This window comes from Boleophthalmus pectinirostris, unplaced genomic scaffold, assembly GCF_026225935.1.
Source record: "Boleophthalmus pectinirostris isolate CB_2022bp ecotype Guang Dong unplaced genomic scaffold, ASM2622593v1 HiC_scaffold_1, whole genome shotgun sequence".
Lineage (NCBI taxonomy): Eukaryota > Metazoa > Chordata > Actinopteri > Gobiiformes > Gobiidae > Boleophthalmus > Boleophthalmus pectinirostris.
The window spans coordinates 36,590,764-36,604,845 of NW_026570970.1; the positions used below are offsets into that span (position 1 = coordinate 36,590,764).

The following is a 14,082-nucleotide window of genomic DNA, read 5'->3' on the forward strand; positions in this document are numbered from 1 at the left end:
AAATGACTGGTCAAAGCATTTTATAATTCCAGTGTTGTTATTCTGTATAATATCATAATATCATGAGTCTCCCAACCATATCGTGAGCTTTCATCTGATATCTCAATAAATATCGTACCGTGAGGTTCATACCGTGACAATATCGTATCATGAGACTATCGTTACACCCCTAATATCGACTGAACCGATATATTAGATAAGTCAGAATGTCCTGAGCTAGAGGAGGAGAGGAGGAGGAGAGAGGAGAGTAGATAAGGCTGAGCAGAGCTGACAGTTCCGACAGTCGTCTCTTTTAGAATCTGTGTTCTCGTCTCAGACAAAGTGCCGCACAAAATTCAAAATGAACGTTTAAAAAGCCTCTTTTTCTCTCCCTCTCTCTTTCCTCTCCTCTTCCAGCCTCTCACCCTTTACCCTCCCTTCTCAGTCTCCTCTTACCTTATCTCTCTCTCGTTCTCTGTTTCTTGTCCCCCTCTCACTCTTTTCTTTCCTTCTTTCTTCAATCCTCTCTCCCTCCCTCTCTCTGTCTTTTTTCTTTTGTCTTCCCCTTTCCTCTCACTCTTTACCCTCACCTCTCTCTCTCTCTTTCTTTCTGTCTTTCTTCAGTCCTCTCCCTCCCTCTCTCTCTCTCTTCCTTTCTGTTTCCTCTCACCTTTCCCTTTTCTTTCCCCCCTCTCTCCCCGTCTCTCTGGCCGTCCCTCCCTCCATCCCTCCTTGTCTCCCTCCATCGCTCTTCGTGCTGCAGTGATAAACAAACGAGTGTTTCTTATCTCCTCGGGTCTACACTTGTGCTAATGGTCAATGCACATTATGTAGATACAAGGCACAGGAGAGAGGGATGAGAGAGGAGGAGAGGGAGGAGAAGACAGAGGGAGGAGGAGAGGAGAGAGGGATTCTTATCTACTCTGGTCTAAACTTGTGCTAATGGTCAATGCACATTATGTAGATACAAGACACAGAAGAGAGGGAGGAGAGAGGGAGCAGAGAGAGTGACAGAGAGAGGAAGGAGAGAGAGAGAGTGACAGAAGGGGAGAGGGAGGGAAAAGAGAGAGAGGGATGGAGAGAGGCAAGAGAAAGAAGATGGATGAAAAGAGAGAAAGGGAAGAGAAGGAAAACGACTGGGGGAGAGGAAGGGAGAGTTAAAGAGAGAAATAACAGAAAGGAGGAGAGAGAGGATTGAAAGAGAGGACAGAGTGACAGAGAGAGGGAGAAGAGAGGAGAGAGAGTGAGAGAAAGAGGGAGAAGAGAGGTGAGAGAGAGGACAGACAGTGACAAGAGAGGGAGAAGGGAGGAGAATGACAGAGAGAGGGAGGAGAGAAGAGCGAGGGAAAAGAGAGGAGAGAGAGGACTGAGAGTGACAATGAGAGAGAGGGAGAAGAGAGGAGAGAGAGAGAGAGAGGAGAGGGGAGGAAGAGTAACAGAGAGCAGTAAAAGAAAGAGAGGAGAGAGAGTGACAGAGAGAAGAGAGAAGAGAGGAGAGAGAGTGACAACGAGAGAAGGAAGGAAAGAGAGAGTCAGAGAAAGAGAGAAGGGTGGAGAGAGAGTGACAGAGAGAGGGAGGAGAGAGAGAGGGACAGAGCGAGCGAGGAGAGAGGGAGAAGAGAGAGTGACAGAGAGAGGGAGAAGAATGGAGGGAGAGTAACAGAGAGAAGTATAAGAGAGAGACAGAGAGAGGAGAGAGAGTGAAAGAGAGAGGGAGAAGAGAGGAGAGAGAGGGACAGAGGGAGGAGAGATAGAGGGAGGAGAGAGTGACAGAGAGAGAGAGAGGGGAGGGAGAGTAACAGAAAGAAGTAAAAGAGAGAGACAGAAAGGAGAGAGTGAAAGAGAGAGGAGAGAAAGTGACAGAGAGAGGGGGGAGAGAGAGTGACAGCGAGAAAGAGGACAGAGAGGGAGAACAAAGGAGACGGAGAAAGTAGAGGGAGGAGAGATGGAGGGATGAGAGAGGAGAGGTGGAGAGGTGGAGAGGCTCATTTGGACAGAGCCATTAAGGTTTATCACAAACGAGGAGAGATAATTGGTTTAGACCCTGTGCTGTTCTTCTGTTTACTGCTCATATAAAAAGCTTCTGGTGCATCAGGAAGTCTTTCACCAGGGATTTGGGAAGAGACTTTTTATTTAAACTACCTTTCAACACTAATCTTTCTTTCTTTTCTTTTCTTGTTTTTTTTTTTTTTTTTTTTTTTTTTTTTTTTTTGGCTCCTGCTCTTTCTGGTCAAAAACAGCGTATAAATCAAAGTTTGCGCTGCCTTCAGTGTAAACCTCACAGACTGCAAAGAGAAGTGGACTCAGCCAGTTTCACGTCAGACGTTTAGAGTACAGATCCAGGCAAATGAAGCTCATGGAAGCTGGAGAATGAAGAAGGGAATTTGGAGCCAGTTCCAAATCAAATGTACATCAATTTCATAATAAAAATAATATTCAGAAAGTTTCAAATGCACCTATAAGAAAGTGAAAAACTCGATTCTATACTGTGAAAGTGTTACTATAAATTTTAGTTTTATGAATTTTCTTAAATTTGTCTACAGGATTACAGCAGGATTGGACCAAAACTGAACCAAAACTGAACCAGGACAAAACACGGACTAAACCATGTCTAAACAAGGATTAAACCAGGTCTAAACAAGGATTAAACCATGTCTAAATAAGGACTGAACCAGGTCTAAACCAGGTCTGAGCTGGTCCTAGTCCCTCCATCCTCATCTGAGTAATTATATAAAAAGAGTGTAAAGCCCATTATAATTTGATTTTATACTGTGAAAATGTAACATTTTTATGCATTTCTTATGTTTGGCTTCAGGATTACACCAGGATTGGACTAAGACTGAACCAAAACTGAACCAGGTCAAAACCAGGTCAAAATAAGGACTGAACCAGGTCTAAACTAGGACTGAACAGACTCAATTCTATACTGTGAAAATGTTACGTTTTTATGCATTTTCTTACATTTGGCTCCAGGATTACGTCAGGACTGGATCAGGACTAAACCAGGACTAAACCAGGTCAAAACAAGGTCTGAACCAGGTCTAAACCAGGTCTGAGCTGGTCCTAGTCCCTCCGTCCTTATCTGAGTAATTATATAATAATATAATTTGATTCTATACTGTGAAAATGTTGCATTTTTATGCATTTCTTACACTTGGCTCCAGGATTACACCAGGACTGAACCAGGACTAAACCAGGACTAGACCGGGACTGAACCAGGACTAGACCGGGACTTGAACAGGACTAGACCGGGACTGAACCAGGACTAGACCGGGACTGAACCAGGACTAGATCAAACTGAACCAGGACTAGACCAGGACTGAACCAGGACTAGACCGGGACTGAACCAGGACTAGACCAGGACTGAACCAGGACTAGACCGGGACTGAACCAGGACTAGACCGGGACTGAACCAGGACTAGACCGGGACTGAACCAGGACTAGACCAGGACTGAACCAGGACTAGACCGGGACTAAACAGGTCTAAACCAGGACTAAACCAGGACTAAACCAGGTCTAAATAAGGACTGGAGGGACTGCTTTTCTTACATTTGTGAATATATTGTAATGTATGGTAATATATTAGGAGTAGGAATCTATCAGCGGACAAAATGACAAAATAAAAACCCCAGGATCATGTAGCGCGAGTTAATCCAAACATTTTAAGGCTGAAAAGACGAGGCTCACAGCGGCAGTTTCAGAGAGAGGAGCCACAATGAGCGTGTTTACATGCGCATCAGTGTCCCGCTTATGAGCCTTATTATGACTGTGTTCTGGATGTGGTGTTTACAGGCGCTCAGAGAAACCAGAATACTCATGTCCCTGTGTTCATGAGCCATCAGAGTATCCTGGATATTTAGACTGGTTGCTGTGGTAACAATAGCACAGATATAGGGGTGAGAGCAGCTCAGGTGGTAGAGAGTTTGTCCCTCAATCTGAAGTTTGGTGGTTTGACCATCATTGGTTGAGTGGTCAGATCCCACAGGTTGGCCGGTGCGATTCCAGCTCCCACAAATGAATGCTGTTGTTGTGTTCTTGGGCAAGACACTTAGGCCCCGTCCACACTAGTACTTATTCAAGATGTTTTCATTGTGGATGCAGTGTTCGTCCATGCTAATTCGACTGAAAAACGGCTCCAGAGACAGAACGATCTGGTGAATTCATCTGTGTACAGATCTGATCTGGCACTGTGTGGACACCTGAAAACACTGATACACTGAAACTCTGATGTAGGTCTATGCGCCCCGAAGTAATTCACCGCCAAAACACTAAGAGGCAAGAATATTTGTCCATTCATCTATACGTGTGTCTGTGTGTACGACCTGCACACGTATAATCTCTGAAAAGTTTAACATGAACCATCTCCAACACGACAGAAACACAGAACAGACTCACCATCAGCAGAACACCCCTCTGTCACAGAAAGAACACTCAGATTCCACTGAGTCGAGTCCTTTAGTCCAACAGAGGTTGAACTACATCAGTGCACAAGGAGAGAGATGTTTTTTTGAGCACTTAGTTTATGCAAATTAGTCATGTGGTTTTAAGTTTTGTTTCTTTAAAATATAAAGAAATATGCTCAAAGCTGTGTGGATAGGGAAGGCTTGCGGAAATTAGATGTGTGGACGGATATTGGTTCCGATACAGTGACATGGTGATTCATTTCAGTGTAAACGTAACCTAAATCTACCTCGCCCCCTAATGTCGCTGTACACTGGTGTATGAATGGGTGAGTGGTTCATTGTTGTTCATTGTTTGAGTACCTTGAATGTGAAAAAGCATTGTATAAAATTGTGACCATTTTACCATATGGCAAGGAGCTAAACATATAGAAACTTTGCCAACTTGAAGCTTTTTAACAGTTTTTTTTTTTTTTTTTTAACAACTAAAAAGAAGACAAACATTCAAGTAAGAACTGACTGTAGAACTCTGTCACAACTTCAGGAAAAGTCGTTTTGTTGTTGAAAATACAACAAAGTTTCACAGAGTAACTTTGGTCCAAGAGTAACAAAAACACAGAGGTGAGGCTGGGGTTAAAATGTGACTGTATTAAACAGTAGACTACTTTATTTTAAAATATTATTACTTAAAAAGTCCTGGTAGGAGATTGAGTTGTTTTGGGAAAGTAACTGCTCCTACCGTCTTTGTTAGTTCGCACATTAGTACAGCTCCAGTTTTTAGAAATCAGGATACTGCATCTACAGACCACAGTATCCTGGATACTCTGAGAAAAAACCCAGTGATATATGCTCGAGTATTCCGGTTATGATTGGGGTTTTTTTGAGTTTCATGGCTTTGTGAGTGTCCATGTAGATGCAGTATCCTAATTTCAGTCTCCTGGATAAGCCAGTGTCCCAGTGATGTACACGTCTGCCAGAGCATCTCAAACTGGACCTGTACTGAGCATGTGCGAACTCAAGCCACAAAAACAGTATTAGCAGTTATTTTCCCAAAATGACTCAAACTCCTACCAGGACTTTTTAAGGAATAATATTTTATACTTGTAAACAAAATAAAACAGTCTACTGTTTAATGCAGTCACCTTTTAACCCCAGACTCATCTCTGTGGGGGTTTGTGTCGCTCTTGGACCAAACTGATTTGTATTTTTCAACTGTTAAAAACGCCTTTTCCTGAAGCTGTGACAGAGCTCCACGGTCTCATGTTCTTATTTCAATGTTTGTCTTCTGTTTTGTTTTTAGAAACCTGTTAAAAAACTTTAAGTTAGCAAAGTTTGTCCATGTTTAGCTCCTTGCCATATCTGTTCCATAGTTACCATAGCAACCAGTCTAAATATCCAGGATACTCTGATTCCTCATGTTTACAGAGATATGAGTATCCTGGTTTCTCTGAGCACATGTAAACACCACATCCAAAATACTGTCAGAACCAGGATAAGACTCATGAGCGGGAAACATGTAAACACACTCAGAGACAGTCTCCTGTTTCTCATCACTGGGATACTGGAATATCCAGGAGACTGAAACCTGAATACTGTGTCTACATGGACACTCACAGATACACTCACAGGATACTCAGAAATTCATATCCAGGAGACTCGAGCGCATTGAGTTACTCACTCAATGTAAAGTCAGTTGTAGCCAGATTCGATGGAGCCAGAAGCGACCTCATGAACACTTCCTGTTCGGAACGCGGCAGCTTGTGAGTTTGGCTACATCCATGTACTGTATTTTTCTGACTATAAGGTGCACTTAAAATCCTTTAATCTTCTCAAAAATGTACAGTGCATTTTATAATCCGGTGCACCTTACGTATTAATTCTGGTTGTGTTCACCAATTTTATGTGGTACACGGCGCTCAAAAATCTGTCCAAATGTTTTAGTACGACTTTGGTAAACTATGAAGCTGCACCACCTGCTGGATTGTCTGAGCATTGCAGACTGTAGTCAGGAGCCTCGCTGAGTTATACACATTCACCAAGACAGGGAGGAAAACCGGACGAGTTCCACTACGATCTGCCAATGGATCATGGACGCCCGGGCTAGAGCATGAAAAGCTGACCAAAGTCTGACCTATCGGAACTCGATGGGTTTGGACGGGTTCAGACAAATATTTAGGGTTGGTCGGGTTGGACTCGGATACATCAGTGCATTAGCTGTTTGGTGTCTACAGTAAAACCACTCGCTTTGAGACTCTGCACTTTTAGTTTAGATCCAAGTCAGAAACTGTGTTATTATTATTTGTTACATGAAGTGCAATACTTCAGTGCATTTTTTAGCATAATTGGTGATAAAGTCCACAGGAAGTAGAGCCACGTTAACTTCTTGGGTTCTTCTTAAAGACAATACAGTAAAGTGTATTTACTTAGCTGACATGTTTGGGCTGCTAGCTGCAAGCATCTTCAGAACTCTCCCCAGTGTTGGTGGTGATGTGTTGTTTAGCAGCTGTTGTTACTTCCTGTAGGGGCGTGGTCAGCCTGATGGACCTGGCAGGTGGCTCAGACTGACCACGCCTCCCTTTGCCCGGTGTCTCTGGAGGAGGGTGTCCCAGGTGTGTGAAAGGAGGAACGCTCCGTCATCACGGTTAATGCTGTCCGTGCCTCGTTTCCTGATTTCACCGTCCTCCTTGATCCAGCGTTTGAACTTGTTGTTTTCTGATCCAATGACCCGAGCCCCGTCCCGATCCATAATGTGGTACGGGAGGCGTGGTCAGTCTGAGCGAACTGCCAGGTCCATCAGGCCCACAGGAAGTAACAACAGCTGATATACAACACCTCTCCACCAACACCAGTGACAGTTCTGAAGATGGATTGAAGATTGTCTTTAAAAAGAACCCAAGAAGTTAAAGAATATAAGAAGACAAAACGAACATCACTGGTTTAAGTAGAGTCACGATCACTAATCTGCAGCTTCACCTCGATCTGTGCGCTGTGTGGATGTAAACAAACACACGTCAACTACTTTTACCTTTTTACTTTTAAAGAACGCCTCAAACTGGATTCACAGTGCTGTTTTGTGAACTGTCATTATTTGCAGAGGCCATTTTTATGACTAATGTGAATGAGATGCTGCAGTTTAAATTTACAACTTTACGAGAGGTGAGGGATAAAGTCTTCTCATTATTTTCGCTCCATCCTGAGTTTGCATTTTGCGTCTCTGTCTGTGAGAGGAACACAAACAATATCCTACATGTGTCATTAGTCAGCCTGTGAAAACTGATTTTATTTGTATTGGGATTGGACACAAATACATTAATGCTTATTGGGCTCGGGTTGGATTCGATCACTCTAGCCTGGGCTGAGTTATTGTGAATGAGCTGAAGAAAGTTTGACTTATTCCTTGTTTAGTCCTTGTTTAGATCTGCTTTAGACTTGGTGTAGACCTGGTTTATCCCTGGTTTAGTCCTGGTTTAGCCCTGGTTTTGATGTGGTTTAGAACTGGTTTAAAACTAGTTTAGTTCTGGTTTAGCACTGGTTTAATTCTGGTTTAGTCCTGGTTTAGTCCTGGTCCAGTCCTTGTCTAGTCCTACCAGTAGTGGTCCAGTCCTGTCCAATCCAGGCCCAGCCCTGGTCCAGTCCTGGTCCAGTTTTGGTTCAGTCCTGGCCCAATCTTGGTCGAGTCCTGGCCCCATCCTAGTTCAGTCCTGGTTCGGTCCTGGCCCAGTTCTTGTCCAGTCCTGGTCTAGTGGTAGTGGTTTAGAACTGGTTTAAAACTAGTTTAATTCTGGTTTAGCACTGGTTTAGTCCTGGTTTAGACCTAGTTTAGTCCTAATTCAGCCTTGGTTTAGTCCTAGTTTTAGAACTGGTTTAGTCCTGGTTTAGAACTTGTTTAGTCCTGGTTTAGACCTAGTTTAGTCCTAATTCAGCCTTGGTTTAGTCTTTGTTTAGAACTGGTTTAGTCCTGGTTTAGAACTGAATTAGACCTGGTTAAGTCCTTGTTTAACCCTGGTTTAGCCCTGGTTTTGTCCTGTTCTAGTCCTGGTTTGACTTGATCTGACCGTTTTATTTCGCTTAACGCTCCTTATAATCCTCTGTGCATAACGTAAGAAAATAAACGAGAGAATTCAGCATTATTGATATTTCGTCTTATAATCCGGCGCTCCTTATCGCTGAAAAATACAGTATCTATACAGTGTGTGTGGTATAGGCCAGATCCAGACTCGCTTCTCCACATATTAAAGAGTTTGACCCCGTTCCAGCCCCCGGAGCCGCCCCATGGGATCTGCTGAGGTGCACGCTTTACAGGACAGCTAAGTGGACTCTCCTTCTCCCTCCCTCTCCATCTCTCTCTCCATCTCTCTCTCCATCTCTCCGCATCACTCAATCAATGCCACACAGTGAATCTGCTGCTCTGGCACTGCGCTCGTCCTCCTCCCTCTTCACCTCCTCCATCACGTTTAAATGGACAGGCCGCGCTCTTTCTTTGCCGGAGCTCGTTCGTTCGGGCCCGTCCGCGCTCCGTGGAACGCTTCCGGGCCGCTCGCGATAACGGCTTTTCCAATTTGATAAAACCTGCGGAAAAATACAAATCCTCCCGTGTCCCTGTATGTGTGTCAGATGCCCTCCCCGTCCTCCCATCTAATATTTAGTCTTGAAAAAAGCTAAATATTGGATGCACCGTCTCTTCAAATCAGGATCCGGGAGTCATTCGCACGAGCTAAGACGGCGAAGTGTCTTGCCCAAGGATACAACTGAAATAAGCGTGCGCTGGATAGAAAAGGACTACATAAAAACTCTAATCCATCTGAGCCACATGTTTGTCTGGTTCAATCCTGGTTTAGTCCTGGTTTAGTCCTGGTTTAGTCCAGGTTTAGTCCTGGTTTAGTCCTCCTTTCACCCTGGTTTAGACCTGGTTAAGAACCAGTTTAGAACTGGTTTAGTCCTTGTTTAGTCCTGGTTCAATCCTGGTTTAGAACTGGTTTAGTCCAGGTTTAAAACTTGTTTTGTCCCAGTTTAGCCCTGGTTTAGTCCTGTTTATTAGTGGTTTAATCCTGGTTCAATCCTGGTTGAGAACTGGTTTATCTCTGGTTTAGTCCTTTTTCAATCCTGGCTTAGTCCTGGTTTAGTCCCGGTTAAATCCTGGTTTATTCTTGGTTTAGTTCTGGTTTAGTCCTAGTTTAGACCTGGTTAGAACTGGTTTAGCCCTGATTTAGTCTTGGTTTATTTTTGGTTTAGTCCTGGTTTAGAACTGGCTGAGAACTGGTTTAGTCCTGGTTTAGTCCTCCTTTAAACCTGGTTTAGACCTGGTTTAGAACCAGTTTAGAACTGGTTTAGTCCTGGTTAAGTTCTGGTTTAGTCCTGGTTTAGTCCTAGTTCAATCCTGATTGAGAACTAGTTTAGTCCTGGTTTAGAACTGGTTTAGTCCTTGTTTATTACTGGTTTACTCTGGTTTAGTCCCTTTTCAATCCTGGCTTAGTCCTGGTTTAGTCCCGGTTAAATCCTGGTTTATTCTTGGCTTAGTTCTGGTTTAGTCCTGGTTTGGCCCTGGTTAGAACTGGTTTAGTCCTGGTTTAGATCTGGTTTTAGTGCTGGTTTAATTCAGTTTTTTTTCGCTCTCGAATCAGGATTCAGTTCACGAGTCACTGAGCGTCATTCACACACAATAAGACGGTGAAGTGTCTTGCCCAAGGACACAACTGAAATAACCGTGCACTGGTTAGAAGTGGATTACATAAAAATTTAAATCCGTCTGAGCCACATGTTTGTTTGTGTTTTTGTCCTATGATTTTTTTTTTTTTTCTCCTTCTTTTTCAAAAATGCAGATGAAATGTAATAAGAATTTCAAATGTGGTGTATTTTTAGAGAGACTCATTAACAGAGACGCTCTGATCTGAGTCTGAAAGAGACCGTTTACATCTCCCACTCTGTCAGACTCTGCTCTACAACCTCCACTGGACTGTCAGACCCACAAAGAACTGGTTTAGAACTGGTTTAGTCCCAGTTTAGTCCTGGTATAGAACTGTTTTAGTCCTGGTTCAGCCCAAGTTTATAACTAGTTTAGAACTGGTTTATCCTTGGTTTAGTCCTACTTTAGATGTATTTTAGAACTGGTTTAGAACTAGTTTAGTCCTGGTTTAGAACTCTTTTAATCCTGGTTTAGACCTGGTTTAGAACTCTTTTAGTCCTGGTTTAGAACTGGTTTAGTCCTGGTTTAGAACTCTGTTAGTCCTGGTTTAGAACTCTGTTTTAGTCCTGGTTTAGTTCTGGTTTAGTCCTGTTTAGAACTTGTTTAGTCCTGGTTTAGCCCTGGTTTAGAACTGGATTAGTCCTAGTTTAGAACTCTTTTAGTCTTGGTTTAGTTCTGGTTTAGCCCTGTTTTAGAACTAGTTTAGTCTTGGTTTAGAACTGGTTCAGTCCTGGTTTAGAACTGGTTTAGATGTGGTTCCGTCCTGATTTAGCCCCAGTTTAGTGTTGGTTTAGACCTAGTTTAGTCCTAGTTCAGCCTTGGTTTAGTGCTAGTTTTAGTTCTGGTTTAGTCCTGGTTTAGGTCTAGTTTAGTCCTGCTTTAGTCTTGTCTTTGTCCTCTTTTAGTCCTGGTTTAGCCCCTTTTTTGTCCTGTTTTAGACCCTGAGTTAGTCCTGATTTGCATCTCATTTGGTGCGTATCATCCATCCTGCTTCAGTTCTCTCACACAGTATTAAAGTCGGCTGTTTTTGTTGTGTTTCGTTTTATTTTCTATAACGTCTGAATAATAAAGTGATGAAAAATACATGAGCAGGTCGGCGCCGTAAACATATGCACATACATTTGTTGCATCTGATAGTCCGCCGTTTAACCTTGGACAGTTTGACCAAAGAAGACTCCTGCTAAATTTATTTATTAAAAAAAAAAAAAACTCCTGTCTGTGTTGAAGTCCCTGAGGGCGCCCCCTGCAGGGAGAGGAAGTGAATTAAGCAGATTTAAACTCATCACGGTCACTGCACCATCTGGACTCTGCACCTGCTTAGACTTAACCAAGACTGGACCAGAAACGGACTAGGACTGGACCAAGACAGGACCAGGACTGGACCAAGACTGCACAAGGGCTGGGCCAGGGCTAGACCAGGATAATATGGATAATATGGACCAAATGAGATGCAAATCAGGACTAAATTGGGTCTAAAACAGGACTAAACCAGAACTAAACCTGTTCAGGGCTGGACCAAGATGAGACCAGGCCTGGACCAAGACTGGACCACGACTGGACCAGGATTGGACAAGGACTAGACCAGGACTGGACCAGGATGAGACCAGGACTGGACCAGACTAGACTGGACCAGGACTGGACCAGGACTGGACCAGGACTGACCACGACTAGACCAGGACTGGACCAGGACTAGACCAGGACTGGACCAGGACTGGACCAGGATGAGACCAGGACTGGACCAGGACTGGACCAGGACTGGACCAGGACTGGACCAGGACAGGGCCAGAACTGGGCCAGGGCTAGACCAGGACTGGACCAAGACTAGACCAAGACTGAACTAGGATGGGACCAGGACTAGACCAAAACTGGATCAGGACTGGACCACTACTGGCAGGACTAGACAGAGACTGGACCAGGACCAAACCAAGACTAGAGCAGTATTAGACCAGGACTGGACCAGGATTGGGCCAGGACTGAACAAAAACTGGATCAGGACTGGACCAGGACTGGACTAGGACTGGACTAAGACTGGACCAAGATTGGACCATGGCTGGGGCAGGACTGAATAGGACTGGACCACTACTGGCAGGACTAGACAGAGACTGGACCAGGACCAAACCAAGACTAAACCAGTATTAGACCAGGACTGGACCAGGACTGGACCAGGAAAAGACCAGGATTGAATCAGGACTGGACCACTACTGGCAGAACTAGACAAGGACTGAACTAGAACTAAACCAGGACTAAACCAGGATTGAATCAAGACTAGACCAGGATTAGACAAGGATTACACGTGGACTAAACCAAGACTGACCCAGGTCTGACCCAGGACTAAACCAGGACTAAATAAGGACTGAAGCAGGACTGAGCTGGTCCTAGTCCCTCCCTCCTCGTCTGAGTTTGTGTCTGACCTTTTTTCCGGTTGAAGGCTCGGTTCATGGTGTAAAGTCTCCAGTCGGCTCCTCCAGATCCGTGCCAAAGTCCCACCTGAAATAAACAACGAGAAACTTTTCAGAAGAATTCCACCAGCACACGCCAAAAACACAGACTTAAAGCAGAATTACCCTGTTTATAGTTTATAATCTTTGACACCGGTGGATCATTCTGTTATCATTTGGACATTTTAAATCACAATATTCATCTAAAACAACCACATCGCACTTGAGCAGAGCATTTATTTATTTATTTTTTCCTCTATGTATAAATGGACATAGCTAATCCCCGAGCCGTCGTGTTCTGAGCTGGAAGTGTTCATGGGTGCACTTCTGGCTCCATCGGCTCCAGGTGACTTTACATTGAAAAATCATGGTCCCTCTCTGTGTGACCGCTGCTGTGAGCCTCAACGTTTTGGTCTTAAAATGATCGTATGAACCGGGGTCCGTCGCTTATTCCGACATCCCTTCATTACGACATGCCTCGGTTTAGATGTGCCTATCACAGTAATATTGTCAGAAAAGCGGAATGTTTGAAAAATTGTCAAGTGCCGCTACTCTGACAAATGAAAAAAAAAAACAAACAAACAAAAAAAAGTCGAAGTAGTGGGACACTTGAAAATGTTTATGCCGCTACTCCGACAATTAGACATCAGTGTCTAAAAAGTGGCATGTCAAAATAGATGTATTAACCCTCTACATCAGGGGTGTCAAACTCATTTAGTCCGGGGGCCGTATCCAACCTACTTTGATCCCAAAGGGGCCGGATCAGAAAACTCATGTCATATAAACCCCAAAAATAAAAAGAAGTTCAAATATTTATGCAGAGAAACACAAATCTATTACGTACATCTTTTTTAATAGATGAACTCTTTCTTTTAAAAAATATTATAATATTATGAACAACCTGAAACTTTAAGAAAAATACAATTTCAACACAATGTTTTAACATGAACTTGTTTGCAAATAGGAATAAATCAATTTTTCTTGTAAAATCCTGCACTCGGCTCCACTTTTCTCATGTTGGACATTTTTCTTATGAGGGTGTCACGGTCAACAGTCAAAACGATCGTCCTTTAAGAGCGTTTGGAAAGAGACAAGTCTTCATTTGTGCTGCTCTGGTGGGAGGGGCCACGTACAGAGACGCTGGAGACGCTGCTGTGATAAACACCACAGAAAATTACCAATATTTTAGTATAAAATCATCTGAGGGCCAGATTAAAGGTGTTGGATCTGGCTCCCTGGTCGTATGTTTGACAGCCCTGCTCTACATGATCCTGGGGTTTTTATTTCACTATTTTGTCTGTAAATCAGGATATCAACATTAATAACAGACCAATCAGCCAAACATTCTCTTTGTTCCGGCTTTAAATCCTCGATCTTGGGAATCATTGCTAAAGCAGAATGTATAGTTCTTCACTGATTGGCTGGTGCTCAAACTTGAGTTTCCAGGTTTCTTACAAACCGTCTAGTGTGATTCCTGATCTAGTTGCTGGAGAGAAATGAAATGGAGTGGAGGCACTAGGTGGCACCAGACTGACTAGGATATTTTGAGTTTATTTATAGACTTGATAGTTTGCACCTTTGA

The 14,082-nt window shown here is 43.5% G+C and overlaps 1 protein-coding gene across 1 annotated transcript in view; it reads right to left on the reverse strand.

The window, feature by feature from the left end:
- The window catches only part of gulp1a (GULP PTB domain containing engulfment adaptor 1a), a 301,457-nt gene that overhangs the window by 91,509 nt on the left and 195,866 nt on the right, over positions 1 to 14,082 (reverse strand). The window contains 1 exon segment of the mRNA XM_055161647.1: positions 12,474 to 12,549. Coding sequence (XP_055017622.1) covers positions 12,474 to 12,501 — 28 coding nt within the window. The 5' untranslated portion in view covers positions 12,502 to 12,549.